A 24,342-nucleotide genomic window follows, 5' to 3' on the forward strand; every position below is an offset into this window, starting at 1 on the left:
GCTCTCTGACAGTCATCTTATTTTGTAAATTAGGTCACAATACTTGGAGACCCCTGATAAGTGTTGACAGTACAAACGTGAACTCAATTTGGACTCCTACCACACTAACAATCTTGACATTTCATAATTTAATAGTCTTTTTGTATGTTATGGCCTCATCTGAACTCTTTTTTGCTCAGATATTGATCAAGAGTTGAAACATTTTTGGATAACAGGAGGTACATGTAAACTGCATGGATTCAGGAATCAAGCCTGGGACCTTTTTGCTGTGAAACAAGAGCCACAGTTCTGCCATTAAATCCTCTCTTGAAAATGCTTGGTGATCCGGCTCTTGGCTGTACTTTATCATAAGTCGCGGAATAGATTACAAACCTTAAAAGTGCCTATAATGATAAATAAATTCAAGCTATTTCTCAGTAGTGGATGCATATGGGGCCAGCCTCATCATGTAAACATAACACTGTACATATATGACCCTATACTCAGTGTGTTTGCCGCTGGGAGGACATAAAAGTACATGGAAATGGGAATGCGGGTCCATCCATAACCCCGCGGACACCGGGCTGGAGGCAGGTCCTAACTAGCTGCCTCTCGCACACTCCGGGTTTGAAATATGAGCGTCCAGGACACAGGGTCTCTCCTCGCTGAATGCTAAACACGGAGCACGGACTCCGAGCTGTAATAACGATATCTCTCTCACTCCACTTCCTCCTCTGCAGCCAATCAGACGCCTAATTAATCCTGAAGGTGCTTTGTTCCCCCTGATATAACGTGCATTCATCTTATACCTATGGCTTCATACGGAGGAAAGTATTGGCTCTGTGGTTGGCATATGCAGGATTATTTTCTGTATTTAAGTTTCTTTCTTGTAGCTTTTGGTTTCAGTTGAGGAGACACTGACAAAAAAAATGACTTTAACTTTGAATTTTACCTTAATTTAATACAAATGGAAGTGATTCTGTAATTTAATTTGTGTCAAATATGCGTTTACAGTGGGGGAAAAATCTTCCCCATAGACTTTCTATTGGATTTTGGCCAAATACTTGTTTTGAAATGTAATGAACTACAGGCTGCAGTCACCTCCCCGCATTTTGTGTCCAAAATAAAGACTCTTATATGAGCCTATACTCATTGGGACTCTTTTGTTCAGATAAGGGAACATATTCAGCACGCTGGTCCGCACTGCACTCAGGTTATCAAAGGTCTGGGATCATCATTATCAAGATTCTACTTACTGTATACTTTGGGTCCTTTTCCGCAGGGTATAAAAAATTGTTAAATAAATTATGTCAAGATTAAGGCCCTAAATGTGATTAAAACGTATTATATTAGATTCAAGCTGACATTAAATCTAAATTTATTGGAACGTTATTCTCTTTCCTTTGCTTGATGAAATGTCTGCAAATCTTAAAAGCACACTGTGTTACATTTGGGACTATACCGTCAACACAAAACATTCTCCCAATGACCAGCTCGACACAGAAAATGCTATTTTTGCTGTGGGTGATCAAAGATTTGGATGAGAACCTTACCTATCTCAAATTCTGATGCCTTCGATCAATATCTCCATGGAAACGGGCTGGAGACGTCCCCACTCCGCACTCCCAGTAAAGTTAGTCATGTATTAGGATAAGTGAGCCGCTCACAGCAAAGGCTCATGTTTGTTTGTACATTTATGAGGTATTTTTCAATGAAAATATCTGTCATTAAGTAAATGCTTGTATTTCAATTTTATTTATTGGGTAAAAATGTATGCAGTGTGGCTTTAAAAAATTGAATATACACAGACTTTTTTTTCTGCATTTGTGGCATTAAAATTTTGTATTAGGGCATTAAAATGGCATTAAATGTGACTTTCTCCTGCCTGTATGAACCTTTTTTTTTAAGAAATATAGTGGAGGAGAAAGTATTATACCTCTTTTTGAAGTGTAATGAAGTATACATTTCTCAAGTACTACTGACGTGAAGTTCAGACCCTCAGAAATTCTATGTAAGTGCAGCACTTATGTAAATGTCCTTTGTTATTGACCACCTCTGATTATAAAATAAACATTTCAAGCTTTAAACCACAAACCAGACACTATTTAGGATTGTTTAAGCTTCGCCATCTTCTTCATGTTAGCGCTATTGCAACAGCACATCATCAGGAAGGTGAAACTTGTTTTATGGTTCATCCCAATCCAACCCACTTTCCCTATTGGTGAGTGAATAATCCAACAATGGCTGAGTGGTTATAAAGTGTTTGAATCTTGGACTAAACTGGGCCTTTCTTCCACGTGCACAGGTTTCTCCTCCCTCCAAAAAACACAAAAAACTGTAATCCTTCACATTATTCTCCGTTCATCTTACACTCCAGCCTTTTTCTCTGCTGTTAGTCCAGTGAACATCCCGGCTATTTTTCACCCGCCTCTTCCTCCTCTTCCTCGCTCTCCCTCTCGCCGGCTCACAGCCCAGAGCCACGAGACGGAGCGTGGCTATAATCATTTCTGAAGAAGCGCTCACACTTCATTAAAAGCATAATCAAGTTCATTACAATTTCATAGGCGTTCAGGTACCAAATGGCTTCCGATAAATCACGGCTATTGGTCCTGTGTGGCTGCCATGTGGAGGGTTATCTGCTCGGCTCAGGCTGCTCCCGGAGAGGAAGGGGGAGAGAGAGGGGGGAAGACAGAGGGGTGCAGGTCTGGACTCCGGCCTTTAAATGACCTTCTGCTTCCATCAATGGGAGGTCCTGTCACAGAGTTACTGTGAATGAAAGGGGAGCTGCCTATGCTCCGTGCTGTATGTTGTTCTTTTTTTCCTCATTAACAAATTTTACAAAAATAAAAATGACTGCGAGGTAAAGCCTTGATGATACCTGAGTATTTATGGCTCACCAGGATAGTCAATAGTTCCCAGGGCAACACTCAGAAAGAATGTTGAATTCAGTACTTTACATATTCTACCTCAATGTTTTTGTGCAGTAACTTATGAAGTCTAAACAAGCTAGTAGTAGTGTTGTAACCTTTATTTGAGCTCCAAGGAACTTTTTGTCTGAGCTGTCTGAGGATGAACCAGTCTTGGTACTTTGGTATTTAAAGATGCATTATGAAACCTTTTATGCAAAAACAACAACAAAAACAGTTGATATTAGTGTGTATTTTAACTTTTAGTGACCCACTGGTGGTGGTTGGCTTGGCGCCTTTACTTTCCATCCTGGTGGCCTCTAGAACGCTCCTTGGTCGATTTGTTTTAGGGTTTCTCCAGCTGAGTCTATACGTAACCATGGAGATGGTTCCATCAGTTGTGAAAACCTACCAAAAACCTCCACCAGGATGGAAGGTAAACGCGCGCAGCTAACCCCCCATACTGGGTCACTACAAGGTCAAATACACACTATCTTCTATCCCTGCTATTGTTCTGGCTAATGTTCGTCTACTGGAGAACAAGACGGGTTATATTCGTCTGCTGTGCTCTTCCCAGAAGATGGTTCAAGACTGTTGAGGAGCAGGAGGAAAAGGAAGGAGGAGGTGGAGGAGCTGACCAGTGCAGGACACCACGCTCTGAAACAGGAACAGTACCCCGGTTTCCCCTATACCTCGATGGTGGCGCGCTCAGTCCGAAAACCCTGGACTCAATTTCATTGTACAATTGTAAATAAAGCACTTACTTATTTACTTACTAAAATCACCTTTTTTTTGCATGAAAGGTTCAATAGTGCACCTTTAAAGAGACTATTTATTTGGTGCCAGTGTTTGGTGCCGATTGAGGACCTGCCTGGAACTTATATGGAAAGAGCCAGAAAGGCAATGGTATAGATAAAAGTAAAAGTTTAGTAAAAGTCACATCATAAGTATTTACCTCAAGGACACTTAAAGGAACAGGCCACCTGAGCTTACACGAGTTGACCAAAGATGTTGTTAGCATTTGGCCTCTCCCAGCATATTCCTATAGCTCCAAACGGGGGTGAAGTTGGAAGCTACCACGCTCCTCCACAGGCACAAAGACCAGACAGGTACGTATGAACTCGTCTAAACTCAGGAAAGAACATATCTCAGAATGGAAAAACTGTGGCCTGTTCCTTTAAGTCTCTCAGAATCATGTTAAATTAGACCAAACCTAATTGATAGTCAACATGTGCCTTTAATTGATACATTTGTCGATAACCATAGAGTTCTACCATCGTATGTCTCCTGCAGCCAGTGACTATTAAGTACAGAAACTACAAACATTCCTCACAGTGGAGCCGCCTGCCGTGTGGTCTTTAGGACTGAGAGGCTCAATTTAAACACATTAGGTCTGCTCTACAGTAACGGCACGCCGTCTCGACCCGCTCAAACCCATTTCCATTCCTCCGCGCTCAGGGATTTTCCCACAAAGCCTCCTGCTGACGCGCTACATTACATCTGCAACACCCCCACCCCCCCCACCCCAAAGCCCCGTAGGTCACACTTAGCATACGCATTAGAGAGACGGGCAATTATAACCTTTGCATAAACGGGGGGAGATTCCATTCGCATACAGCCCTGACATTGTTTTCACAGTCTTTTTTTTTTTATGTGCAATTGTCGTTAAATACCAAATGATGAGGTAAGAGGCGGGTAAAAGGGCAAAGCCAGGGTCCATAGGCAAACACGGAGTGGGAGTGCGTGTGTGCCCGGTGTAATGAGACCGCGTGAAGCCGGCTGTATTTACACTGAGATAAAGGTCGACGGCTATGATTTGCAAAAAAAAAATGGGGGTTTGCTGAATGAGATGCAAAGTCCCCCGGCCGCAGTCAGATGGAGCTGTTTCCCGCGAAAGACGTCTCTAAGCTCTCGATGGGATTACGGCACTCATGCTAAACTCGTCTGACAAAGAAGCTCCTTGGAAAATATTAGGCCCTTCAAGCAGCAATGGTCTAAAACTCTCATGATCTAAAGCGGTGGTTCTCAATTGTTTCACACACAGGACCACCTCACAAACTACCAAACTTAAATACATCACGAAAGCATCAATCCACGTGACAAAAACTACCATATTGACTATTTTTTGGCAAGAAACCTCTCATGGGAATCACAATTCCCTCTTTTTAGCCGTTTTCTGTCAGACTATGACTCACAACAATAAAGTCAAACCAAAATCATGTCATTATGATGTTTTTTCAAAGCAAATTGTTCAGTAGAAGCAAAAAAACGGCACTTGTTGCTAACATTAGCATGTGAAGCATGAAGCTAGCATTAGCTTCCTGGTTAGCATTGTCTGTTTTTGTTTAAATATTGATGGGCTTTTGAACCACTTTGCTCCTTTCCATGTTTCTTTGTTTGGTAGAAAAATGGTGGAGATATGGGAGAAAGTAAAGTTTTATTCCCCTCATTTTCTGGCATTGTGCTTTTTAACTCTTAATATTTGATTTTGAATTTCTATTTTGAAAAATCAATGAACAAAATTAATGGGATATTTACTTCCGGATCCCAGCATGTGACTGGAAGTGGGTCTGTGGGACAGTTGAGCTGTTTTGCAATATATCGCTTATGTCTTATTCAATGCAGGGTAAAGTATTGCAGTTGCTTCATAATAGCACATTAGAACAGTGGTTCTCAACCTGGGGGTTGAGAAGACGAATTTGGGGGGTCGCCAGATCATGTAGATAAAATATACATACTTTATTTTAGCGTATATTACAATATTTTATTGTTGCATGTGTGTGCTATTTTACCAGAGAGCCATTATATGTTCGTAATTTGATGAATTTTATTCTCAACATTTTTTTTAAATGTATTTTTTTAAGAATTATGTATGCTAATGTTCCGATTTCTCACGGTGTGACCCGGGCGGGGGGTCACGAACCCCTTTAGCTATTATAATGGGGGTTGAGAATGTATTGCAATCGCATTGGGTTTTCTATATTGTGATATGCTTTGGATCCCGACAAACGTTGAAAAGTGTAATCTTGTGTGCTTTTATACAACAATTCCTGTAAAGCACTTTGAATTATGCTTAGTAAGTGATCAGTGTGTTGCAGTGTGGTCGGGGCAACAGAGCTGTCACATTATCAAACTATGCATAATCCTACTCTGCACAACTTCATTATGAGCTGGAGACACGCGTGTGCACCTGTCTGCTCACACACAGGAGCAGTGACTTGATGAATGGAGATGTTTCATCACAGCGTCGTTCTGTGGCTCTGGCTCTAACAGGAGCTGATCAGAGCTGTCAGGACGTGTGGATACGCCATCAATGTCCGCAACCTCCCACTTAATGCCATCAGCTCCAAATGTGCTGCTCACGCTCATGGCTCGGTAGTAAACAGTCGCTGTAATTCAGCTCAGTAGGACTATAACAGAAGTAGCTCATGGCTAACGGCTTTGGCTATAGGAGCCTGAAAAATGATATATTTATACTCCTGCATGCACATTTGTGTCATTTTTGTAGCAGGCATGGCCACTTTAAGATATTTTTGACCTATTACTTACCCAGTGTCGCTCCCCTCATTCTGGGCTATACCTGCCAAAACTAGAGATAGGATTTATGCGTCTTAATAAGGAGCAGTTTTTAGCCGTTTTATATAAAACTATCACACACAAATAAAGTCATGTCTAAATTGGGTCCATATGGATGTTTTTTCACTGCAGATTGTTCAGTAGAAGCAAAAAAACGCAGTCCTAGCTAGCGTTAGCACGTAGCGTGATGCTAGCATGAAGAATTGTCTGTTATTTATGGGCTGTTGAACTACTTTGCTTCTCTCCATGCCTTTGTTTCTTTATTGGCTGGAAAACTACATTCATAATTCAGTGTTTGTTAAAGTAGTTTTGGAGTAATACGTTTGTTAAGTGATGATGTCATTGCTCCACTTCCAGGTCCAATGGTGCTTTGACCCTATTCAATATAATGGGATTTTGCTGATTTTAACCTACTGTAGAGCTGATCACACAGAAATATCACATTTACTCTGGAGTTTCTTTAATAAGTCTTTTCTGACATTAATTATCTTTTTTTCTTTTCTTCCCATAAACAAACAAGGCTTATTTTAAAGGAATAGGCCACCGTTTTTACGTACTGAGATATGCTCTTACCTCACTTTAGCCGAGTTAATATATCCCCGTCTGGTCTTTGTCCGTGCGCTCTGCCAGGCAAACGGAGCACATACGCAGCCTCTCCTAAAGGTTATTGACGGAGGTGAGCGGGGGAAGTCTTTAGGAGTTACTGCGCGGACGTTTTGCTCCTCGTATCATTACGCCTCACAATATAGTCCCCCTTTTTATTTGCTTATAAAATCGACATGCTACATTTCTGTGTAAATATACTTCGCATGAAAACACTTCACGTAACTTTATTTAAATAGGGAACTTGTGGAAGAGCTTGGTAGCTTCTATCGTGAGCTTTTTTGGAGCTATGTGACATGTGGGAGAGGCTGCGTATGTGCTCCGTTTGCCTGGCAGAGCGCACGGACAAAGACCAGACGGGGATATATTAACTCGGCTAAAGTGAGGTAAGAGCATATCTCAGTATGTAAAAACGGTGGCCTATTCCTTTAAATATAAAAATATCTTAACTTTGCCTGGAGAAATTGTGAGATATAATATTCTAATTAGGTGTAAAACAGTTCCTGGCCTTTTATCTGTTGTTATTTCAGCAGGAGATTGAGATAACGTTTTTTGCTGTGTTTTTCTTTGGAAGTCTCAACAGTTTCAACCCGGAAGGAGCTTGTTATTGTGTGTGACAAACGTATTAAAGAAAGTTTAGATTTTTCTCCTCTTTATTGTCCCACTCAGCTGCTTCTAACATGACCATATATGGCTATTCCAGAGACACCGTCTGTATATAGTCCTTGGGATATATTTATTTCAAAAAGCTGTTCAAAAGGCTGGTTTATGTTACATTGACAAATGACAGCCACAATAAAATGATCCAAAATTCCAATAAACTGGTTCACCACATGAAAAACGTGTATGTGAGTAAAAGTTTGTGTCAATTAATGAAAAGCCTGTGTCCATCGTCTTACACAGGTAAGCGAAGCAGGCTGCCGGAGTCAACTGTACAGTGGGAGTAGTAGCTTTAGTAACTTTATGTGTAACTAATAGCAACTGCAGAAGCAATATTGTCAACACAGCATCTGAAAGTGCTCAACAAACTGAGAAATAACACTGTAAGAAGCATCAACACTGAAGTACATCTCGTCTTCTTCCTCCCTCCTCCTCCTCGTCGCTCATCTCTCGTGGCGGTATCGACTCCTCTTACAGTCCCTGCCCGGTGATCAGTGTTGCTAATTTGTTGTGGCAATATTAATTACGGCGTGTCCCGTCACAGCTGTTTGTGCGGAGACAGATTAGGAGCGGAGAGATTAGACAAAGAAAACAGGCCCCGGAGCCGACAGGGGTCACCTTCACCGCTCGAATCATATTCAATTTACCGTCATTTATCAGGAGCGAGAGAGCCCGAGCGAAATGACTGCACTTGACCAGAGCGGCGGCTTCCTCTATCAACGCCGCTTATACGGGATTAGGCCATCAAATTATGAGCAGTAGAGAGGACGGTGTACCATGTAGAAGTATCTGAGCCGGAGTGTATGTGAACTGTTTTTTAATTGTCTTTTTAACCGCACTATTATAGGTTTGGTAGCTCTCAAAAGGCAGACAGGACTTCTGATCTCGACCGCACGTTCACAGTCATCTTGCTGACAAACCACCCACGCCGCGAACACCTCTTCTGTATAAACGCGGTGGTTTAAGTCGCCGTTTAGCCGAGCCTCGGTGACATTCCCAGTGGCTGACACGGGCCTAATCTTGTGGCAAATATCCCCCGAGACTTCCGCCGTGTTTGAGTCTTAAAAGCAGCGATCCGCTCGGTCTACATGCGATTTCTCTGGATAAGTAAAGGTTAACGGAGGAATTAGTAAATTAAGGTCCTTGTTCAAAGATAAATAGCGCTTTAATGTCAGGCAGGCTGCGCCGAGCAATGACTCATTTAAAGGCAATTCCCCCAGACAGCGATCGGAGAGAGAGGGCGGCTTCATTACGGCGGCTCAAAGTGGATGTAGTGGCTCTGTACACACTGCTGTGAACTACTGTAAAGGAAACATTCAGTGTATAGAAGTAAATGATGTTTTTGAAAGCTTGTGTCACCACTAGACGTGAACTTGGATTAGAAGCTGCTCCTCGCTTTGTCATTAGGTCTATTTTATGTGTAATAAGAATCTGTTTGTCTTCTACTGCTACTGCTAAAAGCCAAAAAAAAGTTGGATTGAATTTCTTCACTGTGTAAACAAGGCGGCGGAAGTGTCTTGCCCCAGGACACAACATGCAGCATGACACAGTAGTCGTAGCAGGGGTCCGAGCAACCAAGCTTGGTTTTGACAGCTGCCTGACTGCAGCAGACATTTTTGTTCTACACACCATTACAGAGGCCTTAAAGGAACAGGCCACTGTTTTTCCATAACTGAGAGTTCTTACCTGAGCTTAGACGAGTTAATGCGTACCTGTCTGGTCTTTGTGCGTGCGCTCAGTAGTGCAAAAACACCGAACATGTTGTTAGCATTTAGCCTCTCCTCATCTCTTCATGGACCTGGGGTGAAGTTAGAAGCGACCAACCCCCATGAATCCCCCAAGGCTGTGTGCTGAGGCCTCTCCTGTTCACTCTGCTGACCCATGACGGCACTCCAAAGTACGAATCAAATATCTTAATCAAGTTTGCAGACGACACAGCAGTGGTGGGTCTCATCAGCAACAGAGACGAGTCCAACTACAGGAGTGAGGTGAGCAGCCATGTGGTGCACACAGAACAATCTCTATCTAAATGTGGAGGAGACAAAAGAGATTGTTGTGGACTTTCGAAGAGTGCGGGTCCAGCATGCTCCTCTAACAATCAACGGTGCTGCTGTGGAGAGGGTGACCAGCACTAAATTCCTGGGTGTGCACATCACAGAGAAGCTCTCCTGGACCATGCACACAACGTCACTGGTCCAGGGGAGTGAGGTGAGCAGCCATGTGGTGCACACAGAACAATCTCTATCTAAATGTGGAGGAGACAAAAGAGATTGTTGTGGACTTTCGAAGAGTGCGGGTCTAGCTCCTCTAACAATCAACGGTGCTGCTGTGGAGAGGGTGACCAGCACTAAATTCCTGGGTGTGCACATCACAGAGAAGCTCTCCTGGACCATGCACACTACGTCACTGGTCAAGAAAAGTAATCAGCGTCTCTGTTTTCCTCGCAAGTTGAGAAGAGCCAGAGTCCCAGCCTCCGTTATGCCCAACTACAAAGGGACTATACTATAGAGAGCATCCTGACCAGCTCCATCACTGAGTGGCACGGTGCCAGCACTGCCACCTGCTGAAGGAGCCTCCAGCACATCGTGAGAGCAGCGGAGAAGATCTATGGAGCCCCTCTCCCCTCTATTAAGGACATGAACTCCACCCGCCTCACCCGCAAAGCCGTCAGAATCACCAGGGACCCTTCGTACCCATCACACAGTCTCTTCAAGGTAATGCCTTCAGGGAGGAGACTGCGGAATCTACGTGCCAGTTCCAGTCGACTGAAGAACAGTTTCATACACAAGGCCATCGGGAAGCTGAACTCCCTCCGACCCACCCGCACCCGAAGTTTGCCGCGTATTTGAGATACCCGCCCCGCCGAAACTGCGGATCACTATTATACACAGTCCAAAAAAGGTCACACTCTAATATTTCATGGGACCTCCTTTAGCTTTGGTTACATTCACTCTAGAATTGCTTTGATACGCTTCACCAAAGTCACAAGAGATATTTCTGTCCAGTATTGTATTATTTTTTCACCGAGGTCTTCCATTGGTAATGGGAGAGTCAGTCGAAAGCCCCAGCTCATCCGGTTGGACTGGATATGATGTCTAATGCTCCCTGAAGCACTCTTTCACAATGTGAGCCCGATGAATCCTGGCGTTACCATCTCGGAATATACTAAATCCAAGCCCTTTTTTCAGGCTGTGCAGTGTATTTGATAGATATAGTGAATAGAAGGCTTTTTTGTAATACCAACAATACCACCTGCAGATCGCATTGTCCTTGCCCTGTATTATTCCTGCTGCGTTTGGGTTATGCGGGTCGGTCCTGATATTGCTCCGCGCTGGCTCTGGTTCCTTTCAATTTTTCATTAGGACACTGAGATTTAGGAGTCTGCACCTCGGCTCCGCCACGGCTACGTTAGGCTAATACAGCGGCCCCATTGTCCTGTTCCACCCGGCCGACTCGCTGCTAACGCTAATGCTAAAGAGATTGTCCTTCACATTCAAGTGGCTGCTCCCAACCATCCATTTTATATTACATTCAAGGCTATTCTCAATAATAAGGACCATGAACTCATATGCCGGAGATTGGGGGGGGGGGGGAATGCATGAGGCTGGGTATAAATATGTATGAAGGGATACAACTTTGTGTTTCTGGGTGAAATAAGCCAATGCGTTTGCACATTCATTCACTGTTCCAGTCGGGTTCTCGTGCCTCATTGGCTGTCACTCATCCATCAATTAAATCTGATGAGCTGAATGATTAAAAGCGGAGGGTAAATGGATGCAGGCTTGTAAAATAGCTAAAATTAAAGCCTGTTGATTTACATTGCAACTTTATGGTCCGTGAAGAAATCAAGGGGATGCTGTCACCAAAACATTAACAATACAGCAAATACACTCCTATAATGATCTGCTGAAAACCGGCAGTTTTTCAAGCCAGTGCCACAAATCATTTTCTTCGTGAATAAAGTTTTACTTATTCAAGGCTGAACCCAAAGCGAGGTGATCATAAGCAGATGGTGGGAGTTTCAGAGTTCTTTCTGTCAAATTCAGAGCAAGACCAAAGTTTAACAGGAAATTTTACATGCAGGCTTTTTTTCTTCCAGATGAATAAACTCACAACACCGTAATATATTGATTTCGTAAAGTACTAGAAAGGGACAAATGAGCAGTGGATAAAGAATAATCATCTGAAGGAAGAAATGATATGAATCTGCTTGAATTAAGAAGTTAAATTTAAAGTTTGAGTGGATTTGGTTTGGTCTTGGATAAGATGAAACCTGTGAAACATGTATTTTCCTCCCCCTACATGTTCCAGTAATGTCCTAATGTGAATGAGCTTAGACCTGTTCATCACAACTGCCTCTAAAATCCTGCACTGTCACTCAAAAAGTTGTTAATTCGGGTCTAAAGTGCCGTCATGCACGAGCTTAATACAGAGACTGCAGTTATGCATAAGACCTGAGGTGGCAGTAGCGAGTATAAAATGACCAACTTGCATCTAACCCCTTTAATGTCACATTATTTTGTACCATTACTTTTAAAAGCAAAAGTAAACCTCTTACCAAGCTCATTGTCTCCAGTTCAGCTTCACCCAAATCCAAACGCTTCTTCATGTCAAAATGGCGGCAAAAACGTGACAGAAAAGTGACAAAAATCTGCGAAGGCACGACAAAAACGTGGCGACAACGTGGCAAAAAATACTACCATCAGTTTTGCAGGCGTTCACTGACCTGGAGGCTGTAAGCTCCAGTTGAGAAGCTTTTAGATCTGGGTAAAGCCGACCTGGAGGTTACTGGAGGTTAAGAGGTTAATTTGTCTGATTTCCAGGGTGTTTTGTTTGTTCCATCTGGATTACCGTCTTAGATTAGTTCAAAACGACTCAAATTCAGAAATAAAAGACCTACTGTATACAGGGGGAACTCGGAAAATGAGGATATCGTTCAAAAAGTTCATTTATTTCTGTAATAATCATTCCATGCAAAGTGAGATATATCAAGCCTTTGTTTGTTATAATTTTGATGATTATGGCTCATAGTCCATTGTTTTGTTTTTTTACAAGCTGAGCCATAATAATCAAAATAATAACATATAGATATTGACAAATCTCACTTTGCATGTAATGAGTCTATCATATTAGTTTCATTCTAATTTTCTGAGTTTCACCTGTATTCAAGCCCTTTTAACTCATTTATCTTCATCAATATGGTAATTTTTCCATTGAGGTCCATGTTCTACTCCATCACAACCAGCCTCCTCCTTCACCAGGTGTCCAGCCGGAGATGTGTTTGAAAGGCTGGATTTAGGGGCTCGTCTTTATCCCTGCCCTGAGGCTACATCTACAGCTCCACATCTCCCTCACATCCACACGAGATCTCTTCTGTAACTGAATAACACTCTGGCTCATGAAGCTATGCAAGACTTAAGACTAAATTCACGCTGAACAATGTGTGATGTCAGGTATTCCATCGATAAATCCTAAAATAAACGCTTAAACAATGATAACAATACATCAGTTCCTTTCGCCGACCCAAAACGTGGTGTGTTTTTTTTTAAACGTGTAAAACGCCTCCAGAGTCAATGTCAGACAGAGTTGACTTTGAGGAAACTCCACAGCGAGAGAGATTTCTGTAACTAAACGACTGCAGCAAATCCTGTTAAAATCCTTTTGGAGCCGCTGCAACAGGGGGAAGAGCGGCTTCTCACAGGCACAGACTGACAGCAGGTTTGGGGAGGAGAGAGTCACGCGCTGCAGGGAAGGGGACTGCTTTAGGTTATTCAACATTGATCCAAATACAAAACACGCTAGGAAGAATGTTTTTTAAGGGGAGACTGCTAACATATACACTTTTACTTGGAAACAAAAATGTACCTAATCTTCTCAATTACATACTTAATCATTGCACTGATTCAATGTGATTTACTGTATGAGTGAAATTGTAATTTCAAGGGCCATTCTCACATACAAAATCTCCACGTAAGTCGCACCAAATTTTACAGCCTTGGGCCCCTTCCGAAAAGAGCAGATTGGTAAGAGGTCTAACACCAAACCGGATGTGCATCAGCGTCCGCCATGATAAGAAGCCTCCGAATTGGGCTGTCAGTTAGGAAGGAGTTAGGAAAAGAAGCCTCAATGCTAACTATCATAGCCACTTTAGCACCTCTGATGTTATCCCATAAGCTACCGCGCCGCCAATCCCCCCACCCCACTCGGCCCCACCCTCCAGTGATTCATGCGCAACCACTGTTGATTGACAGGTGCACATGTAAAAAATTCTGCACAACTTTATAAAAGTGACAAATAACATGTACATACACAGCACAGTCACATGTCTCTGTTTTAAAGAGCCGCCTCAGTAAATGGCTTAAATGAAGGCAGTTTGTTTCTTTCTTTTTTCTCCTTAAATGTCTTTATTTGGACACTATGTTGTTGCATCTGCAATACAGTAGGTGGCGGCATGTGCTTTTGTTTGGCCTGCAGTCTGCCAATAACCTTAAAGAAGAAGAACAGCAGCAGCTGTCGGTGATGTCATTTCCCCTTCCCTTTGGGCAAATGCTGTTGAACTAACTGTATAGAGATCTAACAGTTGACCCCATGAAAGGTTAAGGATCAGGAGCTAGGATTATCTATTAGCTATAATTTGATGGTTTCGGACGCAGCCTTGGACTAAACAATATCCTGAAGGTTTATTCTGAGGGATATTTTAATACCAACTCTTAGCCTGATTAATTGATTGAATTTCAAACTAACTTTCCACTAATAAACAGCTTGTTTTAACCGCTTTACCCCCACCTGAACCAAGCACTTCTGTCCAGTTTGGCTCTACCCAAATCTAAAAGCTTCTTGAAAAAACTAGCAACATAATAGCGACAAAAACTAGACGAAAACGAGGATGAAGACGCAACAAAAAAGTGACAAAACCGTGATAAAAGTGACAAAAAGTGACGAAAAAGCAACAAAAACACCACAAAAGAGTAACAGAAAAGTGGCAACAAAGTGACAAAAAAGCAATGAAAAGAAATGTCAAAAAACTGACAACAACGTGACAAAACACAAGGAAAAAGATCGATTTAAATGAGTTTTGTAGGTCTTTTAAATGAGGCGCTCGACTGGCGGCTGTAACCTTTTAGATTTGAGTAAAGTTAACTTAAAAAGGTGAAGTACATTCATTAGGTCAAGCAGCCAAGCTAAATGACAACATCTCGCAAACGCTCTGTCCCACCTGCTGATGTCACGAGGTGGCGTCCAAACCTACAATTGCTGCCATGAAGTTCCCACCAAATCCTTTGTCTTGAGGCTCCAATCTCCTTCCATTCTGTTCCTCCCAAAGTAGTTTCCTTCGCTGTGATTGCCATTTACATATTTGAGTAAATGAGCGCGGGATTGAGCCGCTCGGTGATTTGTTTGTCGACTTGCTCCTTTGCGTTTCACTCCTTTTCTTTTTTTCCCCCCCCTTCCTTTGGGCAACAGATTAAATTAATGTTTGTAGACACTGGGATGCCACACATGAGCAAACAAGATATTCTGCAAAATTACAAAACTCGGTCCAATTACAACCTGGCAAACATGAAACTTCCTCCCTCACCCCCCACAACAAAAACGTCGTTAAGGGTGAGGATATGGAGTTTTTTGTTGTGCCACGATAATTAGCTTCCTTTTTTGTTTTCTGTTTTCAGATAAGACGGACGACAAAATGATGTTTACGAGACAAATATTTGCTGCTAAACAACGATCTCAGCTCTAGAAAGCGCTTCCGCAAATTCAGAAAGCAGGTTTTCATGTGAGAAAATAGGTCATTTTTTACCCCACATCGTCATTTGTACTCATCCGGCCCTCTCCGCTCTCCTCCTACTTAATTACCTGTTGGAGGATGTTTGGCATATCCCGCTGTTTTGGTCATTACGGGCCCCTGTAGGAAGCAGAGGAGCTCGCCAAAGAGGCTTACAGCTTAAAGTCTATCACTGTGTGTGTGTGTGTGCGAATGTACCTGCGGTAAATGGGGACACGTCTTCCTGCTGTGTTTGAGTCCCACCCTGCCATCGGGGGGCGCCCTAATGTTGAAGAGGCTCTGCAGCGCGCACTGTGCCGCTTGGATCTTCGCCAGCTTCTTGCTGCGGCCGCATCCTTCGAATATCCTGCCGTCCACCCTCACGGCCATGACGAAGCTGCGCAGCCTCCTGCCCTCCGCCCTCTCCGACAGGCAGGCGTACCGCAGCCCCGGTCGCAGCTCGTTCAGGATCGCGATGGGGCTTTTCGGGGCGTCCGCCTGCGGGACGATCCCGCCGAGTCTCTGCTGAGCTTGGACCATCAAGTCTAAAGTGTGCCGTAGCAAGCGCCCGTGTCTCAGAAGCTCGCTCGAGAGGAGGTCGCCGCCCGAACCGGACTCGAATTCTTTGAAAAGCGTGTCCGGGAAGTCCGCTTGGTCAGAGGTAAAGTCCGCAGACGGGTTGGCGATGTTGCCCATTGCTAAGTGGGCTTGCGGCGCGTTCGGGAATTGGACGAACGATTTGAGCGCCAACTCCGCCGCGCGCATCTTCGCCTTCTTCTTCGTCGGACCCGCGCCTTCGAACGTCAAGCCGTTCACTTCGACCGCGATGGAGAAGACGGGGGCGTGCACGGGCCCGGTCTGGGACACCATTCGGTACTGCAGTCCCGGTTTCAGCTCGTTAAGCTGGACCAGAGCGTTTTTCGGGGCGTCGGACCAGGACAGTTTCTTGTAGATGAGGCGGAGTTGGCACATGCGCCCGTTGTTGTCCTCCTCCAGGGGGCGCTTGCGTTTCAGACCGGAGCTGGAGCTGCTTCGAGAGGAGTCCGAGCAGAAGAGAGAGTCTGTCGACCCGAGGGAGTGGTCCTCAAGGTTGTCTATGTTACGGTTTTCCTTGACCTCCGCGCTGCTGGTGCCTAAAGGAGGGAGAGATACAAATAAATTAGTCACAGATCCAATAATAGACTTGATTCAGGCTTTTACAACTATCTCCTAAACCTTGGTGTTTTTGGTCATAATCGACCTTTCTGTTTTAAACCTTGGCACCGCGTGACGTTTACCAGAGTGTGGGCGGGCATTTTGAGAGCAAAGGATGGAGACAAACTGAGTATTTTGAAAAAGATATGGCACATGGTTAGCACTTTTGTAACAACACGTCCCACAACACAAAAAGCAATCTATAAATGAGTGCAATTATCTGGAAATGACTAAATTTGTCCTGGATTTGAGTCACTAATTCAAGAAATCTTTCCGTGGAGCAACATTTTAGCACCTCAATTAAGAAAATAGACCTCATCACACTCCAAATAAGATAACAAGAAATCTTAATTTACTTGAAATAAGATTGTTGTTGATGTTTTTTCTAAATATAAGTGTATAAACTTGCCCCACAGACATTTTTTTATGTTTAGACAAACACATTTTTTATTTCCAAACTGATTCTTTCCATCTATCTGATGTTTGGAAATCCATCTTCGCTTCCCTTTATACTCACTAAAACGTAAAGGGACTTTACGGAGTTTAAAAATGTTAAAATTAAGTATTTTCCTCCCCCTACATGTACCAACAAAGTCCTAATGTGTAGAATGAGCTCAAAAAGGTGTTAATTCGGGTCCGAAGTGTCGTCATGCACGAGCTTAATATAGAAGGTGCAGTTACACGTATGACCTGAGGTGGCAGTAGTGAGCATAAAATGGCTAATTTGCATCTAGCCCCTTTAGGTTGGCCGGGGGGGTGATACAAAGCCCACAAAAACCTTCAAATATGGATCGATTACCGACATCAGGCCTCTACGGTGTAGGTTTAGCTGCAGGACCATTTTCAGTGTCAAGTTGGAATCACTTGCTTTATTTGAGGTTGTGGTTGATCATGAATCAAGATGTGAATGTCTTTGGCACAGATAACTAACGTTTATGCAATTACCATAGAGTGAGTAAAATGACCGAAATAAAACAAATGAACTGCCCACATCTAATTATTCATCAATTTCTGTTTGTCTACAGAATAACAAATCACCTCGACTGCATTCACCTCTGTTTAACAGCAATAACAGCTGACATTTCGTATTAAAATAACAGCGTGCAGGATCCTCCATCACCAAATCATCATTATTGTTTCACATTTATCAACGCTGAGCAAAACACATGAAGGGGGAATCTCTCCAGGCACATCGACCGCTCTTCGCACAATACAATCTAATGAACAGATCCATGAGAGCCACTTCATAACCAGGTCTGTATGATGTTTGAGTGTTGTGAAACCCCAAAGACAAATCTGTCGAAAAATGTCTCGTTATCTGGTGAATCAGTGTTGTAATCTGCCTCACGAATGGAGTCGTTTTTGGGGAAACTCCAAGACCCTGTGGCCAAAGCAGAGAGCCAATCCGGTTTGTGACGGGGTCCGGGCCAGGATTTAGAGACGAGAGAAGGGAGAGAGAGAGAGACACATCCTCAAATATGTCTATGAGGATGAAGTTATGAATCTGGCTGTTGTGGAAATGTGAGGAAAGCAATTTAGAGGGGTTCCAGTTTTAACTGCAGATTATACAGATGTCATTGGTTTAGGATCAAAAGAAACCTCCAAATCCAAGGCCATGGTTCTCCACCAGAAAAAGGTGGCCTCCCCTCTCCAGGTTGTTGGAGAGCCATTGCCTCAAGTGGAGGAGTTCAAGTATCTCGGGGTCTTGTTCGAGAGCGTGGTCTTGTTGGAGTGTGAGATCGATCGACGGATCGGTGCAGCGTCAGCAGTGATGCGGTCACTGTATCGGTCTGTCGTGGTGAAGAGGGAGCTGAGTCGGGGCAAAGCTCTCGATTTACCGATCGATCTACGTTCCCACCCTCACCTATGGTCATGAAATCTGGGTAATGACCGAAAGGACAAGATCGCGGATACGAGCTGCTAAAATGAATTTCCTTCGCAGGGTGGCTGGGTGCACCCTTCGCGATAAGATGAGGAGCTCAGTTACCCGGGAGGAGCTCGGAGTAGAGTCGCTGCTCCTTCACGTCGAAAGGAGCAGCTGAAGTGGCTAGGGCATCTGTTTTGGATGCCCCCTGGTCGCCGAGGGAGGTGCTCCAGGCATGTCCTATTGGGAGGAGGCCTCCTGGAAGACCCAGGACACGCTGGTGGGACTATGTCTCCGAGCTGGCCTGGTGTCGCCTCAGGGTCCCCCCAGAACAGCTGGAGGAGGTGTGCATGGATCGGGAAGTCTGGGCATCTCTGCTGAGACTGCTGCCCCCTCAACCCGGCCCCGGATAAAGCAGAAGAAAATGGATGGATGGATGGATGTAACCATCAGAGATAGAGACTTTTTTTTTTTTTTTGGAATCTACTGATTTTTGTCTTCCAAACAAGCTCCCTCTAAAGTACAGCAAAACTGATAAATCCATGCAGTTCCTCATTTAAGATCATAGTAACAAGATCACACAATAAACAAAGATAGTAGTTTGGAGAGCTAATCTTTTCAATCCACATTTGATTAAAATTCAAAAGTAGATTCATGACTGATCTTTTTATTTTAGAGAAGAATGCAACCTGCCAATAGTATTATTTTTCCCTTTGTATTGAGTGATTATTGAATGAGAATGAAATTAAACAGGGGTCACATCAACAAACCGATACTGTATGTGTATTGTGCAGTAGAATCTTATTCCTTCTGTGTCCGACTTTGTCATCAAACTTCATGGCGGCTCCCTTTATATAAAACAGATCTGAGTGATTGTGACACGAGCTGACACCCGTACAAATCAAATCCACCATTCCCCAAATAATTAATTAAGAGCCTGACAGAGCAATCAGGCCCATATTAAACCCCGCACTGATGGAGACTCTGCTGCGAGCGAATCGTTCACAGCCTCAGAGCTGCAAACAAACAGCGGCACAAGACGTCGTTGGTGGTCAGTTTGTTTTTTTGCTCTTGGTCACCTCAACCTGTTCATATTGATCCAAACGTTTCCTTCACTAAGTAGGTTGTTCAATAAAAGAAGTTGTATTTGATTAAGTGTCTTTACTCAGTTTGATTGTGTGCCTGTACATTCCCACCTCTACTTCTAAGTGACGGATTAAATGGTACAAAGATTTCAGTGCAGAGCTTTCTAACCGACCTATGTATTATAAAGGATAGGGCTTTGATTTGATTAGTGGTCACTCCGGGGTGTGTGGCACAGCACAGGAAGAACCAACAGTACATCCTGATGTGGCTTTTTTCTTCTCTTTTTTCTTGGCTGCAGGCCAATATAATGGAGATAAAAAGCTGATATCTTTGGAACCGAAAGTGATAGAGTGTTCCTTTTTTGCATTGGAAAGCGATCAATTAAAGCTTTAAAATGAGCCCTCCCCCAACTTCCGAGGCTTCAGGGGATTTGAGGAACATTGTGGTGTAAATCGGTCACAAGACTTTTGCTTATAATTTTGGAACTTTAAGAAACAGAATTACCTTTTTTGTGTTGTTTTCTATAGATTTTTATCCTGAATAACTGAACCATGGAGCGAACATGGTAAACCCGCAGCTGCACGTGGATCAGCGCATATTCTTCAAATGTGTCACACAGATCTTATACATATTTTTAGAAACGAGAAGGTCTTGGCTTTCATATGAGGTATCACATATGCATAAAGGCTGTAAGCTCCCTTGTCAATATGGTTGGGGATTCAGATATGTATAACTGGAGTAAATAACTCAAAACCTAACACTAAGATGGGAGAAACAGGATTTCTATATTTTATTTTTCACGCAGCAGATTCTAGATTATACTCAACTTAAGTTAAACTAGTGCAGACTTCAAAGTCAAATATTGTAAACAGCTTTTTTAATCAACTTTTGTACACAGTAGTGTAGGCTATTTCTGCAGCCTATAGCTCAACTGTGAGAGTCCATTATTAATCCAGGAAAAGTCCCGACTCCCCCGATTAACCACCACTGCCCACTCCTCACACCCATGGCTGGTTCCTTGGACAAACTAATGGCGCTGCGTACGCTTTACTTCACCTGCCTCTGGTCACAGGTTTTGATCCTCTAAATTGATCCGGTAGAATGTATTCACACAGTCTCGCATCCGTATATATGTGCCGGTCGACTTACTGAGCGTGTCCTCGTCCTCTTCGCTGGTGCTGCTGCTCGTCCCGGGGCTCATGTATTTGAATGGGGCGATCAATGCCGACAGCACACTGACTTTCTCTGGAGACACAAGACAAGAGACACAGTGAGTCAACAAGCGCCACACCTCGTGATGGTTTTATCGATCGACACACGAGCGTTAGCGGAGAGAGGGTATGCACACAAGAGGGGAGAGAAATCAGGCAGGACATGCACTTTTCACTTGTTATTGCATTTTACCATTCGAAAACAGTGTGTCTGCTATTGATAGTTGTAAGTTGACCTTGTTGGAGGGCAGCTCACCGGAGGAACTGCAGTGTCTGAAGTTCAGTTTACTCACATTACACACAATAAAATAGGGCTAACTAGAAATAGCTAACTTTAGTCATTTAGTCCCAATGAATAACCATGGTCCAGAATTTTCTTGAGGTGTCTTGAGGGTTGTTTTCCTTTTCAAAGTGACGTCCCCCCCGTCATCTTGGCATTTTAGCAACACAACCCAACATGACCCCATCTGTGTCGCAGCAGCAGAACCATCAGCCAGCTCAGGCACTCCATCTCCTCTACTCTAGAGTTTTCAAACCTTTTTTTGCTTGTTTGTTTGGTTGGGACAGTGCATGTTAATGAACATACATGGGTCTCATACATGTAAACACGCCACACCGGATTGTAGCAATGGGCTAATTTCCATCCGTCGTACCTCATGCACACTCTCAAACACACTCTCATTCATCCTGGCCTATTGTACATGTTTTTAGTGGTAGGGACAGAGAGAACATGCAAACTCCACACAGACAGGCCCCGTCCAGGTGGGAATCCAGGACCTTCGAGCTGTGAAGTACGAACGCTAACCGCTACCGTGTCGCCCCATGTTTGTCTCACAAATCCCTTGAGTCTTTCATTGCGACTCAAAGTACCTCCTTAACTTAAAGGTGCAGCCAATTGTTTAGAAAACTATCTGCTGAACTTTGATTTATTGGTATTTGGTTGTGTATTAATTACAACCAGTACACGCTTCTGTTTCCAGCACAGACACACCAGCAGTCATGGTGGGCGGCGCCCGCACAGAGGAGCACGCTGTACAAGTCGTCATTAGAGTTTTGTAAGCCGCGATGAGAACAAATGTGGACAAATACTGCCTTCTGGTGGGGGTTAGGAAATCATTCAGAGGTGCCAAGCTGTAATAAAACAAAAAAGAAACAAAATACAAACTATCAAGGTTTAAGCAACTTGCAAATGTTATGCTAAGTAAAGTTGAGCTAAGAGCTGCTAAATGCTAATAACGGCAAAATCCCCTTTTAGCACAGCCGCATGATGTGAAATATTAAGTATGTATGATAGTGAGGGGTGTCCACTCTCTCGTTTGCCAATCAGAGGCCAGCAGTCTGGCTCTGGACCGCTGTGGAAAAGCCGCCAAACCGGGTTGATCAGGCACTGGGCTGATGCATGTGGGAAAGAGACTTAAGTCCTGGTAGAATTTTTTTTTCCAGACATACTGTACCTTTCTTATTATTAATACCTGACAAGGTCTAGGGTTTATTCATAACGCCTCTCATCTGTCAAATACTTACAATGAGCTACACGTTAGTTTGTGTTAATAACAGACAACCACACAAAGAGCTGGATAAACCTAAATAATATGAAAAAGTGCAAACTGCCATGTCACTCCTGGCATCTACATACTAGTATTCAAACACATTTTCTCCAGTTTTACCCAAATCTAAAAGCTTCTCGACTGGAACTTACAGGCCAGTGTGATGCCCTATTTAAAAAGCTAAGACCTTCACAACGCGTCAAAGCTTCTTCCTTGTTTTTGTTGTCACGTTTTAGTCATTTTTGATTTGCTTTTGATCATGTTTTCATTGCTCTTTTGTTTTCAGTGTGACGTAACTGTGATCCAGCCACAAAAATGAGACCAAAACAAGTCAAAAAAAGCTACAGAAAAGTGATAAGAAAATATCCAAAAAGGACCATCATAGCGAGGAAGAAGCTTAGATCAGTTTTGTAGGTCTTAGTTTTCAAATGAGGCGTTACTCTGGCCTATTTTATGTATTGTATATGCATTTTAAAATCTCCATTGGTTTGTTATTACCTAATCCCAGAAAACTAAAATATAATACTCTTCTATTGTTTCAAAACTGTAGTTTCACTATTATCCTGAAGCACAATACCTTCACTTGCTAAACACGTCTCCTTTTGCTTCCTGGCACATTGCACACATGCGTTTCTGTGCTGTATCTTATTGCCCACTGGGCCCGTATCTTGGCAGAAGCCGTGAAGTGGGAGGTTTGGATCGCGCACAAAAAACAGGATTATCAAATATACATTACAGGCGATTTAACTCCTGCACGAGGGCTCCCTCCTCGCTGCTAATTGCTGGTCTCGCTGTGCTCGGGAATTTCATGCTTGATGTCAGCATTTGTCTTTCACGCTATCAGGGAAACGGAGGATATTTGGTGCACAGATGAGCTCAGGCTGCATGAGGGGAGATCCAAACGTCTTAAGGCTTATTTTTACACCTGGGTCTATATGTACAAACAGCTGAGAAGGATTTTATTTACAGGACAACCTAATGCAGGCATGTGCAAACTTTTATTCACTGAAAATCATTGAAATAATCGTTTATTCAGATACAGACCCTAAAACCAGTCCTGTCACACACACAGTGTTAGTTATAAACAAAGGGATGAGCCAAGATCTCGCACCACAAGATGTTTTGGCCCTGTGTAAATAAATATTGTGGATTTTTCCTTATAGACAGCTTAAGGATACTTAAAGATATTATTTGTTAAAAGTTACCCCCCCAATAGATTTAAACTCTGGTAAGCTGTTCAGTAATTGGAAATATTTCATCTTATTTATTATTATAAATTACATCCAAATCTCGTGTCTCATCCCATGGAATTTGTGTTTCAACCCCTAATGATTGATATGGTTCCCAGAGAAAGGACTAAACTCAGTGAGGCGTTTCATTTTACACAGCTAAAATCTGGACTTCCAGAAGATGTGAGACCGGCTTCAACTCTGGCAACGTTCCAATCCAGGCCTAAAACTGTTATTTTAGGCAGGGTCTGCGTACATTGGTGTAGGAATGACAGTGTGAATGGGTGAGTGGATCCTTGCTGTAAAGCGCTTTGAGTGCCTAATGTAGGTGGAGAGACCATTTAGTTACACAAATAAACTGCCGACATCACCGTCCCTGCCTCAAAATGCAACAGGTGATGCTAATACTCGCGTTACAGGAAGTGCATCTTAACAGCAACATCAACAAAGCTGCCACAGATTCAGAATAGTTACTTATTTCCATCTATCTCCTCCTTGTGAGTTGTCTTCATGCTGAAAATGTGACTTGTTGCATACGTTATGTCACTCCACAAAACGCAAGGAAACAGAAGTATGCGATACAATAACTAAAATATATAGGCATATTGGAAAACAGACTGGTAACTCACAGTGACATGAAAAACTAACATAGAGCTGATTACTGGTCTGGAAAATGCTTTATGTGCTGCCTGTAATGTTATGTAACTGTGAAGCTCTTTGAATTG

At 43.1% G+C, this 24,342-nt stretch overlaps 1 protein-coding gene across 1 annotated transcript in view; it reads right to left on the reverse strand.

Annotated features, from left to right (window-relative positions):
• Positions 1–24,342, reverse strand: part of adarb2 (adenosine deaminase RNA specific B2 (inactive)) — a 330,090-nt gene that overhangs the window by 86,743 nt on the left and 219,005 nt on the right. Inside the window, exons 3-4 of the mRNA XM_079576581.1 lie at positions 20,780–20,875; positions 15,706–16,619 (exon numbers count right to left, since the gene is read on the reverse strand). Of these exons, the coding sequence (XP_079432707.1) occupies positions 15,706–16,619; positions 20,780–20,875 (1,010 nt within the window). The remainder of the gene's footprint in view (positions 1–15,705; positions 16,620–20,779; positions 20,876–24,342) is intronic.

The sequence above is a fragment of the Gobius niger genome, assembly GCF_951799975.1.
Source record: "Gobius niger genome assembly, chromosome: 18".
Lineage (NCBI taxonomy): Eukaryota > Metazoa > Chordata > Actinopteri > Gobiiformes > Gobiidae > Gobius > Gobius niger.